The 16,253-nt window shown below is 41.5% G+C and overlaps 1 protein-coding gene across 11 annotated transcripts in view; it reads right to left on the bottom strand.

The window, feature by feature from the left end:
- Nucleotides 1–13,555: 13,555 nt before the first annotated feature.
- Nucleotides 13,556–16,253, bottom strand: part of LOC101855501 (ensconsin) — a 111,503-nt gene continuing 108,805 nt past the window's right edge. For all 11 annotated transcript variants that reach the window (XM_013084207.2, XM_013084208.2, XM_035970516.1 and 8 more), the window contains 2 exons: nucleotides 14,584–14,807; nucleotides 13,556–13,708 (listed from right to left, as the gene is read on the bottom strand). In XM_013084207.2, coding sequence (XP_012939661.1) covers nucleotides 13,695–13,708; nucleotides 14,584–14,807 — 238 coding nt within the window. In that variant the 3' untranslated portion in view covers nucleotides 13,556–13,694. The remainder of the gene's footprint in view (nucleotides 13,709–14,583; nucleotides 14,808–16,253) is intronic.

Genomic DNA, 16,253 nt, shown 5'->3' with positions numbered 1-16,253 from the left:
CCCTCCTGAACTGACTTTCCCCCCGGTCTGGCTGATTTTGTTCTGTTTGTAGAATAGTCAGGTTCTACCATATGCTCCCCCCTCATGTGTGGTCGCCTTGTTGCCTGTTGGGAGCTTGGTGTGTGTGTGGGATAACTGGCAAGGACGTGAAAGAGGCATGATAAGTTTTGGATGCTTGTTGTAAGTGTGATGACTACGGAGTATTATGGAGTGCGGGTTTTTTCCTTTTTTTTTTTTTTTTTTCCCCCCCCCCTGTTGTGCATGCGTGTGTGTATGCAAATTGCCTCCAAGGTGCACAGATGTATAAGAAAGTAAATAAGCCAAGCTAGAACCTTTTTTTAGTAAGAGAAATAGGGAGCAACATGATTGTAAAGAAAATTTTACAGAGATTTAATCACCTGTGACTGTTCAGGGCTCTTCAACCTTAGATGGAAATCAGGCAAAGGTTGCATTTAAAGCTTCAACATAAAAAATTTACTGTAGACATTCTCTTCTTTGTGGTGAATTTTTATTTATGACAGCCTTTGTGTGATTTCACAAGTGATTCAGCCTTTTGCTACATTGATAGTTTGTTCAGGATAGTTTGTTGAGAAAGGCGAGAGGATATTTGAGCATTTTATGATGTAGTATACATAGCTGCCACTTTTCCGCTAAATAGCGGAAACTCCGCTTCATCTAGCTTTTCCCGCTACTTTCCACCTTCCTCCGCGGGACCGCTCTCGGTCGCAAATTGCGATACTTTTTTACATGCGGAAAACACCGAACCGGGACAGAGACGAAAACGCAGCTTGCGCATGTCCGCCCGTAGCTTTCTGCTTCCGTTCTTCTAGGCCGAGCGTTAGTTTCACTTTGTTTATTGTGGAGCAACAAAGTGTCGATCGGGCATCGGGACGTTAGCGCGCCGAGTTGTCATTGAAAACGGCGGAAATTCGAGAGAAGTTGATGCAGAATGCAAAAATAATTATAAGGAGCTCCGCTTGCTGCACTTTGCGTTTGGTGCGATAAAGAAATCGTGGCCCGCGGCACTCCTGTACAATTGAGGTCCCGTTTGTTTACATGACGGCTATTGTGGCTGTTGAAGTGAATCTAGATCTAGATCTAGATATAATCTAGATTTACACATATTTAGATATCTAGATCTAGATTAGATAGCCTAGGCTGTAATTTTAATTCAGGTTAGATCTACACTCTACAGAGGGACTATACTAAGTTAAGTGCAAACGGGACCGCAATTGTACAGGAGTGCTCAGTACAGCGGCAAAGGTGTTGCCTCTTTGATCCAATACTGCACGCGCTCTACATTGATGTACAAGTTTAAAGAGAAAGAAATCTTTTTATAAGACACCAGCTTGCAACAAACTCTGGATTTTTAGTCACCAAGTCCAAACTGTGTCAAATTGACTCAAATGCTTGTTAGTCTACTTAGTGCCTTTGTTGGGGTTTTTTTTTCCAAATACATTTTAATTCAGTTGCCTATGGTTAACAAATATGACAGTTTTCCCTTCCAAAACCATAGGCTACATTTTCCAGTATATATTGCCTCTGGATCTCACTGGTTTCACTCCAGCCTTCGGAGAGCGCGCGTCCGCGTTCGCATGAATTTCCTCCTTTTTTGAAATTCCTGAGTGGCAGCTATGAGTATACATGGGAGCTCATGGACTCTCCTAGCAGCCTTCAAAACACATCCTTAGGCAGCAAATAGAAGCAACTTCAGAGCTAGTCGTTTTAAATATAAAGCAGGCGTGACTGGTTTGGAGTTTTTATAGAGTTTTTACTGTGTGCTCTCAGGTCATTGGGTGTGAGTGTATAGGAAACCTTTTTTGCCTGTTCTATTTTTTGGTATTTTGTGTATGAAATATTAAGCGTAAATGGATGCAAGTCCATTTTTGTTAATTAAAATTTGTTATGAGACCTTTGTGTATGTGGATGATGAGTTGAAAAATCTGTGAGTGCTTGGAGGTGTGTTCAGTGCAAACTGTGCGAGGTATCTTGTGTGTACTTGAGAATTTTCTTCCTTGTGATTTTCATTTTTTAAATTGTTCATGTTGGTTGTTTTGCTCACAGCATTTTTGAGAATAAAAGTCTGTAGCAAATATATGGACTTTTTCAATTTTTTTCCCAGAAATCTCTGACTAGTAATCCAATTTGCTTCTACTTTGTAGAATTTTACATGTCATTAGGTCTTCTATTTGGGATGGAGCAATGTACTTTTTTCACTAGACATACTTTCTTAGTTCATCTCAGACACAGGTATTGTGACTTCACATAATTTTAAACCTGGGACTTATTTTAACTCTGTGATGGAAACTTCCATTTACAAATTTGCCAAGGTTGAGTTTGAATCTTTTTCACATTTTTGTAGGTATGCATAGACTTCTTTTTAAGTTAAGCAAAAAACAAAAACAGTCTCTGAGACTTCACTGAAGAGGAAGGATAGAGATTTAAAAATTTTGAAAGTACAACTTTCTACCTGAATACGGAAAAAGAAATCAGTCTTTCTGCTTTAGGTTTCGCCATTTTCTGGCATTTGCCTCTGCTTTTCTCAGCCACATTGCTCTTGTCTTCTTCCTCCAACCCTGGTGATTCCATCTTTATGTTTATTCCTTCATCCACTTTCTTCTGGCGTCTGTGGTATGTGTCACAGTTTGTCACTTCACTATCACATGCAGAAGACCCGAGTTTGATTCCCATGTGGGAAATTTGATCAAACATTGCTGTCCTACTGTTGAGACGATGTTTTCTCTCAGCCCAGGTTGGCCCTGACAGGTTAGGGTGAACCTGCTTAACAACCCTTAAATTATCAAAATTGTGTCGATGGGGGCGGGAAAACGCCTGCAATCCATCCAGAAAAATAAAGTTTTAAAGTGTGAAATTGTGCCTCAGTGTGCCTTCTGAAGAAGCAAAATGTGTCTAATGAATAGTTTGTCGCATCCATGCTATTGAAGGACATCTATTCTGGGACTTTTGATCTTGAAAATTGACTTTTAAGACGAGGGTACACTGCACTGAACATCTAGTTTTTTTAATTAAGAGTTTTACTGCTCTTGCAGCACAATAAAGTCATAGAAGTGCGAAAGATTTTGAGGTGTTAAAAGAGGGTAACAAATGCCAAAAAAAAGGAGAAATCGGGGCGATGGATGATTGATCTGAAAGAAGGAGCTAACCACACCAGAGCTCCCCCAAGCAACCGCACTGAAAACTTTAGAAAAAGTCATTAAAATTTTCTAGTTGAGACATAAAAATCATCTAGGTGGCGGCATAAAATTATATTAATATGCACCATGATATCTGGAGCTGTTGTAGAGTAAGAGTAAGAGCTCAGATTATTCTACAAATAGTGGGTGGTTGGTGGGTGCATTGGTGTGGCCTGCACCTTTCCTTTCAAACATTTATCACCATCGTTCCTCCTTTCCTTTGTATGTTACTCTCTAGTCCGTAACACCTGTGATCTTCGGCACTTTTTGACGTCTGTGTTTTAGGTGCCATTAAAATCTTACTAAAACTAAACATCTACCAATTAATTTTTAAAAAAATACTACATGCATCATAGTTGTACTCCTGAAAACACACCCAAATAATTCTTTTAAAGACCAGTTGCGACTATAAAATGCATGGATTGCTGAGGACACTTTTTACAGACAGTATAAACTATCTTGCGGGGGTTTCGTACAATCTTAGCAATGGTATGTGTCGCGACAAGGTGGAATCGAGAGCTCGTCAATTTGGGGCATGTAGAGTTATATATTGATACCGGTATCATCTTAAGGGTTGTTCATTTGTCTTGCTTTGGGTGAAAAAAATATCCATTTATCTTGAATAGAAGTCGAGATATTTTCGAATGAAGGAGCTGGGGGTCATCTTGTTTCAGATGTAAAAGAAATGTTAAAATGGCTGCCAAAGACGAGTTATTTCCTTAGTTTGGGAGTCTATGAGAAATGGAAATTTACTTTTTTTGTGCCTGTAATCGTTTTTAAGCAAAATCCACACAGAAAATATGTGATCTTTAATCCTTTAAACATTTTGTACTCCCGGGGTAGTTTCTTCACATTTGAGAATACTTCTAGTGCAAGGATCTCGTTGAAACTTAAAATTGCAGTAATTTCTCAAAAAATCATTTTGACAGACTGCTATGCAAAGCGTACGGATCAGATTAACCAATAAATTTCCTCTTTGGAAAGTGGTAGCCCAGAGATCCCCACGTCGTATGGATATGATAGTAAAACACGACGAACGGATAGGGTTAATGGGCATGACAGGCGTTAAGCCAAAACCCCTAAAAATTTTATAAAAACTCACAAATCTGCAGAAAAATGCCAGTTTCTTCACTTTTATCTTAATTATTTAGACGAGCGCCTGATTTCACCACGCTGCCTCACATATCTGTCTCCCCCGGTCAATATCAGTCGTAAGACGCAGTGTGCTATTACATGTATAAGTATAAGCTACGAGGCTCGAACAGCAAAACAGTGACTTTCCATGACATTTTAAAAAAAAATCTATTGAAAGTTTGATATATTCGGCTTCATTTAAGATAAAAATAAACAACTACAATCGACTATAAATATTTCATTTTTATTTTTATTTTGGAGGTGTGTGTGGTTTGTGGTGAGCTTGGGTGACCAGATAAAGGAATTTAGACCTTGATAGTCTGTAGCTGTGAAATTATTTATAGAACCATTACCCCATGGCCATCTTTGCTTCAACGTTCTTCATTTGCAAATATTTTTAGATTTTGATCTCTTTTCGAGCTTGAATGGTCTGAAAGAAAAACAACTTGTTGTCACTATGCAGGACAGATTAAACGGGGCAAGAACGGTAACTTCTAGCTCACTTTAAGCTTGTTTACGAAAACAGCTGACTGTGTGGGTGTGCCCTGCTAGCTGTTATCGTCTGTTGATCCTTCAGTTTTACACTTGGATTGACTTTAAAAATTCGTTTTTATTGTGTTTTTGTGCTTTTAAAAGATTAGTTGACCTTCCTCTAGATCTCTCAAAGTGGACTCCTTAGCAAGAGGCTACCGAGGCGGTCTATGCCCATGTGTGTTGGTGTGTTTGTATGTGTGTGTGTGTGCTTGTGTGTGTGTGTGTGTGTGTGTATGAGTGTGAGTGTGTATGTGTGTGGTTATGGTTCTACTGGAAACGTACAGGTAGCGTAAACACGGCATGTAAGCCGACTCGCGGCCTTCCGAGCACGTGGTTTCGGTGAAATGGGGGTAATTCAGATCACTGTTTCTTTGCTCTTTTGCTATAAAACACCAAATGCTGTAACTGTACACTTTGAAAAAGTTCAGATTTTCTTCGTTACAATAGTGTGAGTTGTTATATAGTATTTGGAGCTGGAGAATTGCCGTGGAAAGGGAAACCCCTCACGGTCGAAATGCGAGGTCGGTCGGTTCAAAATATTGACACCCATGCATTCGAATGTTTTGCAGAAAGACTGATGATTAAATACCGTCTTTTCATTGGCGGAGAACTATACAGCTTTGAGCGTGGTTTCCCTCGGTATATTTTTGGCCTTTGGCGTTTAGATAGAAAACTTTTTTTTCAAATCATGTAAGTTTTCAAAGATAATTTTTAACACGAACAGTGAAAAATACCGGCTATAAAAGGCACCAACAGAAAGAACATTTCTTTTTCTATCAGAATAAAGTCATCGACTTGGAATTATTTTGCATGAATCCTTCAGCGAAACTACCGGGAGCACTCAGTACACTACAGTATAGAGCCAGGGCCGTCGAGAGCCAGGTCGGGCCCTGGGGCAGCAATCACCCTCGGGGCCCCTCCTCCCCCCTGCCCCACCCACCCTCATCTGCAATTTAATAACCCAACAATGTACATAAGCATCACTTTACTGTAGCATATCTATCACATACCAACATACGCTCTCTCTCTCTCTCTTTCTCTCTTTCTTTTCCCCTTGCTTGCCGGGCCCCCCAAACCCCCGGGCATTGCCCCCCCTCTCAACAGGCCTGTATAGAGCCGATTCGCTCGCCACGGGGACCGGTGCGGTGCCGTGCCGGCCGGGACAATGCTCCGTGTTTTTTAATTGAAATAATCCCAGATCATTGGGTTCGAGTTTTTTTAGGTAATAAAATACTGATTTGCATTGATCTCACAGTCTTTAAAAAATATGGTTTCATTTCTTTGTTATAGTGATTGTACTCCGTTAATGTAGAGATGTTTAGTGCACTTGTTACTCTTTTATTATTTGTCAAACTTGGGGTTACAGCCAGTTAGCGACTTCAGCAATATTTTATTACATGTATTATGATTGAAACAGCTGCCATTCTCTTAAAAATTGACTGAGAGGTAAAAGTATGGTACCAAATTCTCAGGAGACATAGGCCTTTCATGGGAAATAGATTCATTTGACATACAGCTACTTAGAAAATGTAGTATTCCGGTACCTAGTATAAAGCAAATGCTTTGACTTGAAGTCCACTCTCGTGAAAATATTGTTTTGTCCATAAGTTTTTTCTCTGTGAATAAATAGTTTTCTACTTCTGTGTGATACCTTGTAGTGGCATAGCCAAAATAACTGCTAAATTTCAAGTCTGTATCTCAATTTTAAGACCCCAGTTGCTATGGAAACATGTAACTCAGCTTCGGAGGCCATTATCTCCTTTTCGTGTTTCCTCACTTCGCACAATTAAAAGTTTCGTATTTTCGTCAAATATCGTATGATTTACTTCATTCTTTTTTTAAATTGTAGGGAAAAGGTGATGTTTAAAAAAAAAATGTTAACTCAGTTTTGAAACTTCCTTCATATGACTGATATTGACTGTCAGGGACACATAGAGTCAGTGCCATCACCAAGGCTAAATTATTGTACTAGCATACTTCATATTGGTCTAACAACCAGCAGTTGCCAGGGGTACGTTCGTGGGAATATCGACTATCTCAAGAAAACCTTTTTTTTTCATTCGGTAAAAAAAAAACATGTTATTGTTAAGTCGAATGTCACAGGACCAAGAAAATTTCTTTTCGTTAAACAGATTCTGTATTCTGGGAAGTTGCAAAGCATAAAATGTGTCACGACACAGTGGAATCAGGGGCTCGTCAATTTTTGAGCATATGGAGTTATTGGTATCATCTTTAAAGCTTGTTCATTGGCCTTACCCTCTGTTTTAAAAAAAATACCCATCTATCTTGAATAAAAGTCGAGATATTTGCAATTAAAGGAAAGGTCACCTGGTTTCTGAGGTAAAATTAGTGAGAAAATGGCCGCAAAAGTTCGAAGATTTCCGTAGCCTGGGAGTGAATCCTGGGAAACTGATAATTGACATTTTTAAAGCCTTTAATCAACGTTTTTCAGTAGAAATCCACACTGTAATGTGTTTTTTAATGGACATAACTTATAAGAGTTGAGCCAAAAACGAAAAATTCGGTAAAAATTTGCTAAAGTGTATTGGGAAAGAAAAAGTATCTTTGGTATCATTCGAGCACCCGAATTTCACCACAATGCCCCCCCCCCCCCCCCCCCCCCCCCCGCCCCCGAAAAAAAAAGGAAAAAGGAAAAAAAATCCCCAGGCACTTGGAAATCCTTTTAAGGTAACTACACAATAATTTTGAGTTAAACCTCTTCACATCAAACTGTCAACTGTATATAAACATGTAGCTGTCACTATACTATAGGTCTGGCAGAACCTACGCAAAGTAATTGCCCACCTCCACCGGACACTGTTGACAGTCCATAGTCAAATTAAAGAATTAATGAGGCTAATCAGCTGATTTTGAGTACGAGTGTATTACGTTTTAGTAAGTGTTTTACGGCACTTGCAACACAATAAGGTCCTATAAGTGCCGAGGATTAGAGGTGTTACAAGAGAGTAACAAACACAAAGAAAAGAAGGGGGGAGATAAAGACGACAGATGTTTGATAGGAAAGAAGGAGCAGACCACACCAGAGCGCCCGCCAACCACCCACGAGTACGAGTGAGAACAAGCACATTGACAAAATAGCAGTCATTTGGTGCTGGGAAAAGCAAGACAGACAGAACCAACAGAGGGAAAGAAAAGAAGTAGGACTAAATAGTAAAACCCAATCAACGGCTTTTTTATTTTTAGTAAGAGTTTTACGGCACTTGGAACACAATAAGGTCATCTATTATATATGTCAACTTGGAAACACGGGTCACTTTTCCCATAAAACTACGACAGCTGCAGAGTTGAAAGTTGGCTTGTACCTGCAAAAAGATAAATAGGTCCCTATGAAGGAGCCCGATTTTTTATTCATTCATTTCCTGAAATTAGACAAATATATTTGACAAAAAGTGCCTGTCCTTTGGCCTTTGTGATTATTCCACTGAGAAACGAAACAAATCTGCGTAGCCTCCCTCCACAGCGAAAGTGTCGTAAGTGATATTTCGCTAGGTGCATTTTGTTTTGAGAGTAGGCCTATAGAGCTAGACCTAATTTTTTGCACCTCTCAAGATTTATAGCTCCATTCCAGTAGAGCGTAAATATAGTAAGCCAATGACTTTCAGTTGATGTTAAGGCACCGATCATTTTTTTTTTTTTTTATCGAAAGTGCCGAAAAATGGAGTTGTTTTTTTGTGGGGTTTTTTTGTTTTGCGGCGCTCGCAATTGCATACGGTCATATGAGCGCATGGAACACACCAAACATTTTCAATTGGTAGGAAATTTTGAATTTTGCCCGGGTGACGGCCGAAGCCTACTCTTATCGATTTTGGACCACCAAGGGATCTTCAATGTGCGCAACTTGTACACCGGACCTCCAAGATTTTTCGCCCTTGTCCGAAAAGGCTAGGTGTATATCTTTCCTACCAGAAGATCAGGGGTGTGGCTGAAAGACAGCAGTAAGAAGGAGCCAAGGAGTAGCAATAGAAAGGCTACAGAAAGAGTCAGAAGCCCAGTAGAGGGGGCAAAGGAGGTGGGGGCAGAAAGTGGAGACGAAAATAAACGACAAAATATTGAAAGAGAGAAGGAAAGAAGGTGAAACGAGACAATTTTAGAGAAGAAAATTTTTCGGTCCCTACCCGGATTCGGACCCGGGACCTTTGAAAGAGAGGCAAACACCTTAACCTCAAGGCCACGAGAGCTACCACAATAGAGTATGTGTTAGAAGATAGTAACATATACAAAAAAAAAGGAAGGGAGATAAGGACGACAGATGTTTGATAGGAAAGAAGGAACAAACCACACCAGAGCACCCGCAATCCACCCACTAATCAACTGCAAGCTGACTGTTAAAACACAAACACAGTATTAAACTTAAATAAATGCATCATAAAATTTACATACAACGTATATATCTCTTCAGAAAAGAAACTCAGTTCTGTGATTGCATTTATGAAGTTCATTTATTGTAGTAATAATTATAGGAAATGTTAGAACTGTTTATGCACCACACATTCACAAGCTTAAATAACTCGCACGCTTCACTTCAGTGCTTCCCACTCAAGACAACACTACTGCACCTAGCAAACCTCCAAGTAGGACCAAGATCTCAACAGACTCGGGTCAAACCAAGGAGTGAAAGAAAGATCATGACATGGCGTAGAAAAATTACAAAAGGGTAGGGAAAGCAGCTCCATATAGATAGATAGATAGATCATAGAACGACAGATAGATTGATAGGTAGATGGACAGACCTAACACATGATGCAAAACGTACGCACGGGCTCAATCACCATGTCAGGAACTCCATTGTCTAGGACACTGATAAAAATAAATTCTCGTCAACATGAAATAACTGATTGAGCAAAAAAGACTAAGGTGAGATAGAGATGTGAAGTGCATACAACTAGATAAGCCCCAGTCCATCATGACTCATGGATTGTCAATGTTTGGGTTTTTTTATTTGATTTATTTGTTTTTTTACAAGGTTTTTGCAATCTTTTATTGATTTTTTTTTTTAGTTTGTTGCCGTTGTTAGTGGATTGGTACCGCTCACTTGCATTGTACACAGAGTTGGCACAACAAAGAAACCGTACACATATTGATGTGAAATTATAGCATACAACAGTGCAATTAATTCTATGTCGTCTAACAAACCAATGACTTTCAAAAATCAATGCAAAATTGCAATTGCGAAGCATTAGCTGTCAACTGTGCTTTGTTATTTCAGAGCAAAAAAATCATCACTGAACAAAATGAAGAGGGGAGAGGGGGCTTGGGGGAGTGGGAGAGTTTGTACAATGATTCCAGTGAGAATCTGGACAGATCTGTACACGGTTGTATGTACACATCACAGAAGTCACAGAACAGTGAAAGCCACGGTGATCATCATAATTATCATACACTGCACTGACAGACACACACACTCACACACATACATACACACACACTCTTACAGTACACAAACTTTGCAAACAGCACAAACAACTTCACCACCACAAGCCACCATCAGTTCACGACACTCCCGCCACAGACCCTGCATGCTGCAGAGGTTCAGCGGCGTAGGATAGTGGCATTTGATCACCACTCTATACTATAGCCCATGACCTGGGGATGCATCTTTGTCATCATCATAACCTAAGTCCCTTACACAGGAAACATCACACTGCCTTCCCTCGCCACACACATATGCTGGTGGCATTTTCTCCCTCAAGAAACAGGGGAGAGCCCTCTTACTCTCTCGAGGTCCAGGGTTGGGGAGAGGGGGGGGGTATAGTAGTAGCACCTAAATCAGGTTCTATTTACAATAAGTCATATAGTTATACTGTGATTTTTTTTTTTCTTTAACGAGCAAAGAGTAATTATTGTTGCAGACAACCAGAAGAAAACAGCAAATGATACACTGTTGAATTTCATTGTATGAAAGTATTGAAAGTGTTCAAAGGTAATAATAATAATGGTTATTGACTGGTATTATCTCTATGAGCAAATCATAAAAACTTGACATCTCAAAATAAGATAACAGAAATCAGTAGCAATCTATCCTTTGCCCTCAACATGACCAAGGAATACAGAGAGAAATACATCAAAGGCAAAAACAACAGCGCAGCGCCATGAGTGAGTGAATGACAGAACTGCAGTAATGAGTAACACGGACGTGCTTCTTCTTCTTCTTCTTCTTCTTCTTCTGGGTCCGATAAAGCTTGTTGTTATTATCTTTAAAATAAGACACTTTTTCTCACAACTGGCCACACACATAAGTGCCCGTCCACTGTCAGTGGCGACAGAGATAAAAATGATTCCAGAAAAAAACGATCTGGTGAGAAGTAAAGAGATATTAACTCACAGGTGCAGACCTCAGACCTACAGTGTCATCATATAGGAGAGCAGATATCACAGCCACTTGTCCAGAACTGTCTCAAAAGAAACAATCGAACAAGCAAACACACATACACACATGCCTACACACACACACACAACAGCAATACCCACACACTATAGCCGCAGAAAAAGTCATCATCATGCGAACACAGAAACACATCACGCACATCAAACACCCAAGCAAGTCGTTCGTACGCGAGTCACCATCCGCACACATTTCCACACAGTTCACATCATCCAACACACTAGTGGGGCAGCAATATGTGCCAGTTAAGGCCTTCATAACACAGATACCTGTACAGATGCCATAAAAAAGGCCATCTGGCAAGATATTTAAAAGGGAATAAATTTTGCTTCCAGATATCTTTAAAAAAGAAACAGTATCTCAAAGTGTTTTTAGAAATGAGTTGGGTGTTTAGCAGGTGAAATGAAAAATGGTTCATGTCTCACCTCTTACAGCAGACAGTAGACAGAGGAGAGACGGAAAAATAAATGCTTGTAAGTTTGATGTTACCCGGAAAACCCAAAGTATATTTTTTTTACTTTTTGTAAGATACACAGCTATATATGACATGCATACATGATATAATTTGTTTCATTACTATAAGTGTTCTTTTTTGTTATACAGAGTCAAGCAGAGAAAAGACGGGACAGATTTGCGAGAAGACCAGCTGTCGTCCGTCCTCCTGTCACACTTGGAAATTCTCTTGCACAACTTGCCAGACATTCTCTTCCTCCGTCACCAGCTCATCCTCGTCCCCTCCCCCTCCTCCTCCTCCGGCTTCTCCAACACCAAAATCCTCGAGAACTTTCTGCACCGCCCCCAGTTTTGCAAACATGACAGACTCGGCCTTGCGCCACAGAGTGTCAAGGTCATCACCATCATCCTCTTCGAAACTGCAGAGCGCATCATCACCAGCCCCTGTCTCCTGAAGACCTGGGCCGATGATCATGTCCTCAGACTCTCCGTTCGAAATGGGAGGAGGAGTAGGGCTCTCCTGAGAGTTCTTGTTGTTGTTGCTGTTGCAGGACTCTGTGGTACGCCCACCACTCGACGACGACGACGACAATGAGTCACAGTTCGAGCTCGTCCTGCTGGCTGCACTAACGTCACTCGCGTTGCTCTTTCGAGTCCTCGCCTGTTTCCTGTTGTGTAAAACTATCACTTCCGAACGTCCTAGGCTGAAACTGTTGCCCCTACCCAGAAGGATAACGCCAGGCCGTTGTTGATGTTGTGGCTGTTGTTGCCCCCGGCTCTTTTTGTCGGTCACCGATATTTTCCTGGAGCCAGAGACGACCACCCTCAGGGGGCCCGGAGACTCCTCCTCATGGTCTTCGAGAGTCGGGCTCGAAGAACTCCCCAGCACAATGTCCACATTTGGCACATCTGTCGGCGAGATCATTGAATCTTCTGTGACTGTCGATTCAGTCAGTGAGATCTTAGCATCTTCTACACCTATTGATTCGTCCGATGCCGCCTCATCCGAATGTGGTGGCATCTGGTTGCTAATATGTATTTCACCTGATGCCTCCTCGTCTTTTTTCACAGAACCCATCATCTTGGCAGTGAAGGATAATCAACAGTCTCAAAAACACACTGAGAACAAGCACTGTGAAGCAAAGGCTTTTCACTTTTTACAAGAGCTTTATCCTACTACAGTACTGCACTTCATCTAACTTCATGTTAAAAATGTTTTAAGCTAGCTTGATTTTAATTAGGTAGGTAAGCAAAATAGAGCTGCTGACCACAGGAGATCACACTCACTCCGTGCACAGATCAGTCTTTTTCTCCTTACAATGGAATTCACAAGGAAACCTAGAAGAATAAGTTTAGAAGAAAAAAAACCTCAGCCACTATATCTCTTTCAGTAAGAAACACAAATGACTTCTCAAAACCTAAGAATCATTGTTCACAAAGAGACCTTCAGAAAGGTTACGACTAACATCCTCAACACACTACTACACAGGCTACACACCAGCTAAACCAACTGCACACACTGCAGCACAACCACTCCAGAATCTTTACAGCGTAAATTTCCTAGTACGCGCGGACAGAACGTATGTGCGTCTGTGGTGAGGGGTGGTGCAGTACGTGGTTACTACTTCCACAACGAGCCACCATCACCGACGACACCACCACTACTGGCAGTAATCTCAACAAACAGCTGTCGTCCGGTCGTATGCGTGTGTTTGACCACGGTGTGTCTGACAACCAGCTCTCCGGCCGGCTACAAAAGAAGGGTGGTGGAGTAGGAGGAGGAGGAGGAGGGAGCTGCGACGATGATGCCTCACACAGAAAGCGATGTCTGGGACATGAAAGACGTCCTCACATGGATGAGTTTGGGATGAGGAAGTGGAGCTCGGAGAGAGGACAGGGAGCCCAGCGCGCGCGGAGCCCTCCGGACACCTGGACACTCTACATACACGGCCAATCTACAGCAAGGCCCCCGGAGGTCATGACAGAGATTCTGGGGACATGGAACAAACACATCAGATATAAGTTTATTTCTCAAAAAAGGAAAACAAAAATTTGTCAAAAATAAATAGAACTACCTGGCATCAGAAAAGTTTTATTGCAAAAAACACACAAACGAAAGAAAACCCCTGACCAAACATAAGTTAATTTTTAACCCCCCGCCCATCCCAACAAAACGAAAAAACAAACCAAAGAAAAACCCACAAAAAACAAACAAACAAAAAAACCACCAAAAAAAAAATCGGACCGGACAGAAGTTCATTCCCCAATGGCATCAGATAAATTGAAACTAAAGTTCATCTAAAAAAACAAAAACAGCATCTAACATATGCTTATCCAACCCCCCTCTTCTTCACAATAGAAGCCACTAGAGATACAAGTTAGACAGGGAATGGGGACAGGGCTGGGGCTTGTTGAGTCTGTGTAGTGGGGGTGGGGGTTGAGTGTACATAGTGCCTAATGACGGTGGGTTTTTTGAGTAAATATAATGGGGGTGGGTGGGCGTTCAAGAGTACTATGAAGTGGAGGTGGGGGTTGAGTGTATGTAGTGATGGTGGGTTTTTAGTTTAGTTTTAGTAAGAGTATTACGGCACTTGCAACACAATAAGGTCATATAAGTGCCGAAGATTAGAGGTGTTACAAGAGAGTAACATACACAAAAAAGAAGGAGGAGAGGTAAGGACGATAGATGTTTGATAGGAAAGAAGGAACAAACCACACCAGAGCTCCCGCCAACCAGAACACTGACGAAGGTGGGTTTGAGTGAATGTAATGGTGGTAGTGTTGGTTCGGGGGAGAGGGGGGGGGAGTTTTAAGAGTACAAAGTTATGATGGAGGAAGTGGGTTCGAGTGTGCACGTGCACCCACCTGTGACATCTGCTCTGCGGTTCTCGTCAAAGGCGATGATGGGCGGGCCCGGCACCAGCACGTTGCTCTTATTGGCGGCCGTGGTGTTGTCCAGCAGGTCGATCAGCTCCTCAAACTGACCGCTCCCGCTGACCTCCTCCGTCCGAGACACCGTCGACTCCTCCGCGTCAAAGGTCACAACAGAGGCAGAGTTGGACACGCCCTCCGGTGAGTGAAGGCTGATGCTGGAACAGGGAGGAAACAAGGTTTGGAGAAATTGAGAAAACAATGTTGGATGAGATTGAGAAAACAATGTTGGACAAAATTGAGAAAATACTTGACAAGATCGGGAAAACAAGGTTGGATGAGATTGAGAAAAACAATGAGTCCGTTGAGAGAGAAATACTGAGCTGGAAAAAGGCAAGATACAAACAGAAACAAAACGGAATTTAAAACAGGACCTATCAGTGGCACGTTCCAACCATCTGCAAATGCCTTCGGTGAGAAGCCAACAGCACATCACAGCAATGATAATGCCGATGATAATAATAATAATAATAATAATAATAATAATAATAATAATAATAATAATAATAATGTTTAAAAAATTTATTTAAAAAAAATAATAACTAAAATATTTTTTTTTAAATTAAAAAAAAAAAAAATTTTTTAATAAAAAAATAATAATAATAGATGTCCCAAGTTAGTAGAGAAGAAATACCAGAAAACGAATCACCAAACCACTCATGAAGGAGATTCTTTCCACACTGCACTAATATATCTCAGCTGGCAGGTATACGAGGGCTCTTGATGTGCTGAGCTTAACTTTAGTCAGGCAGGCACAGAGTGTGACAAAGGACCACAGGAAACAGTGGAGGAGACAAGGCGGGGGGGAGACATTCATCAGGGGGAATCTGTCACTTGTGACAACCTGAGACTGTCTGTCACCCCCTCCACTGTCATCATATGCTACACTGACGGAGGGAGGAGGTGCAGACTGTGGTGGCTAGAGGAGGACTGCTTGAAGGGGGTGGTGGATTGTGTGTGTGTGTGTGTGTGTGTGTGTGTGTGTGTGTGTGTGTGTGTGTGTGTGAGTGTGTGAGTGTGTGTGTTTGTGTGTGTGTGTGTGAGTGTGTGTGTAAGTGTGTGTGGGTGTGAATGTGTGTGTGCCTGTCTGTCTATGTTTTATTGTGTGTGTGGGGGGGGGGGCGTGCCAGAAAAAAATAAAGACGAACTCAAAGAGCATGGGGAGAGGGGGCGGGAGAAACAGAGAATAAACCTGAAAAGCAGGGAGAGAGGAGTGGGAGAGGGGTGCAGGTAGAAAAGAAAGAAAGACAGAAAGAAAGAGAGACAAAAAGAAAGAAAGAAAAGAAAGAAAAAAAAACGAGAGAAAAAAAACGCCGTGTGACCACAAGAAGTCGCACAGCTGTATATGCCATGCCCAAATCCCGACACGAGCCCATCCCGTACAGAGAGAAAAGTCACTGGCGTGGCGCACTCGGCACTCCGCCACACGAACAACACGGTCTCTGTCTTCTGTCTCTGTCCCCACAGGTAACTATGGCAAACAACACCAAAGGACACTGTCGCTATGCCTTTAAGTTCTCTGTAATTGTGGTATTTGAGAGAGAGAGAGAGAGAGAGAGAGAGAGAGAGAGCGAGCGAGAGAGAGAGAGAGAGAGGGGGGGGAG

Source organism: Aplysia californica, unplaced genomic scaffold, assembly GCF_000002075.1.
Source record: "Aplysia californica isolate F4 #8 unplaced genomic scaffold, AplCal3.0 scaffold00278, whole genome shotgun sequence".
NCBI lineage: Eukaryota > Metazoa > Mollusca > Gastropoda > Aplysiida > Aplysiidae > Aplysia > Aplysia californica.
Note: the sequence above shows the minus strand (reverse complement) of the source record. Positions and strands in the feature narration are given on the sequence as shown.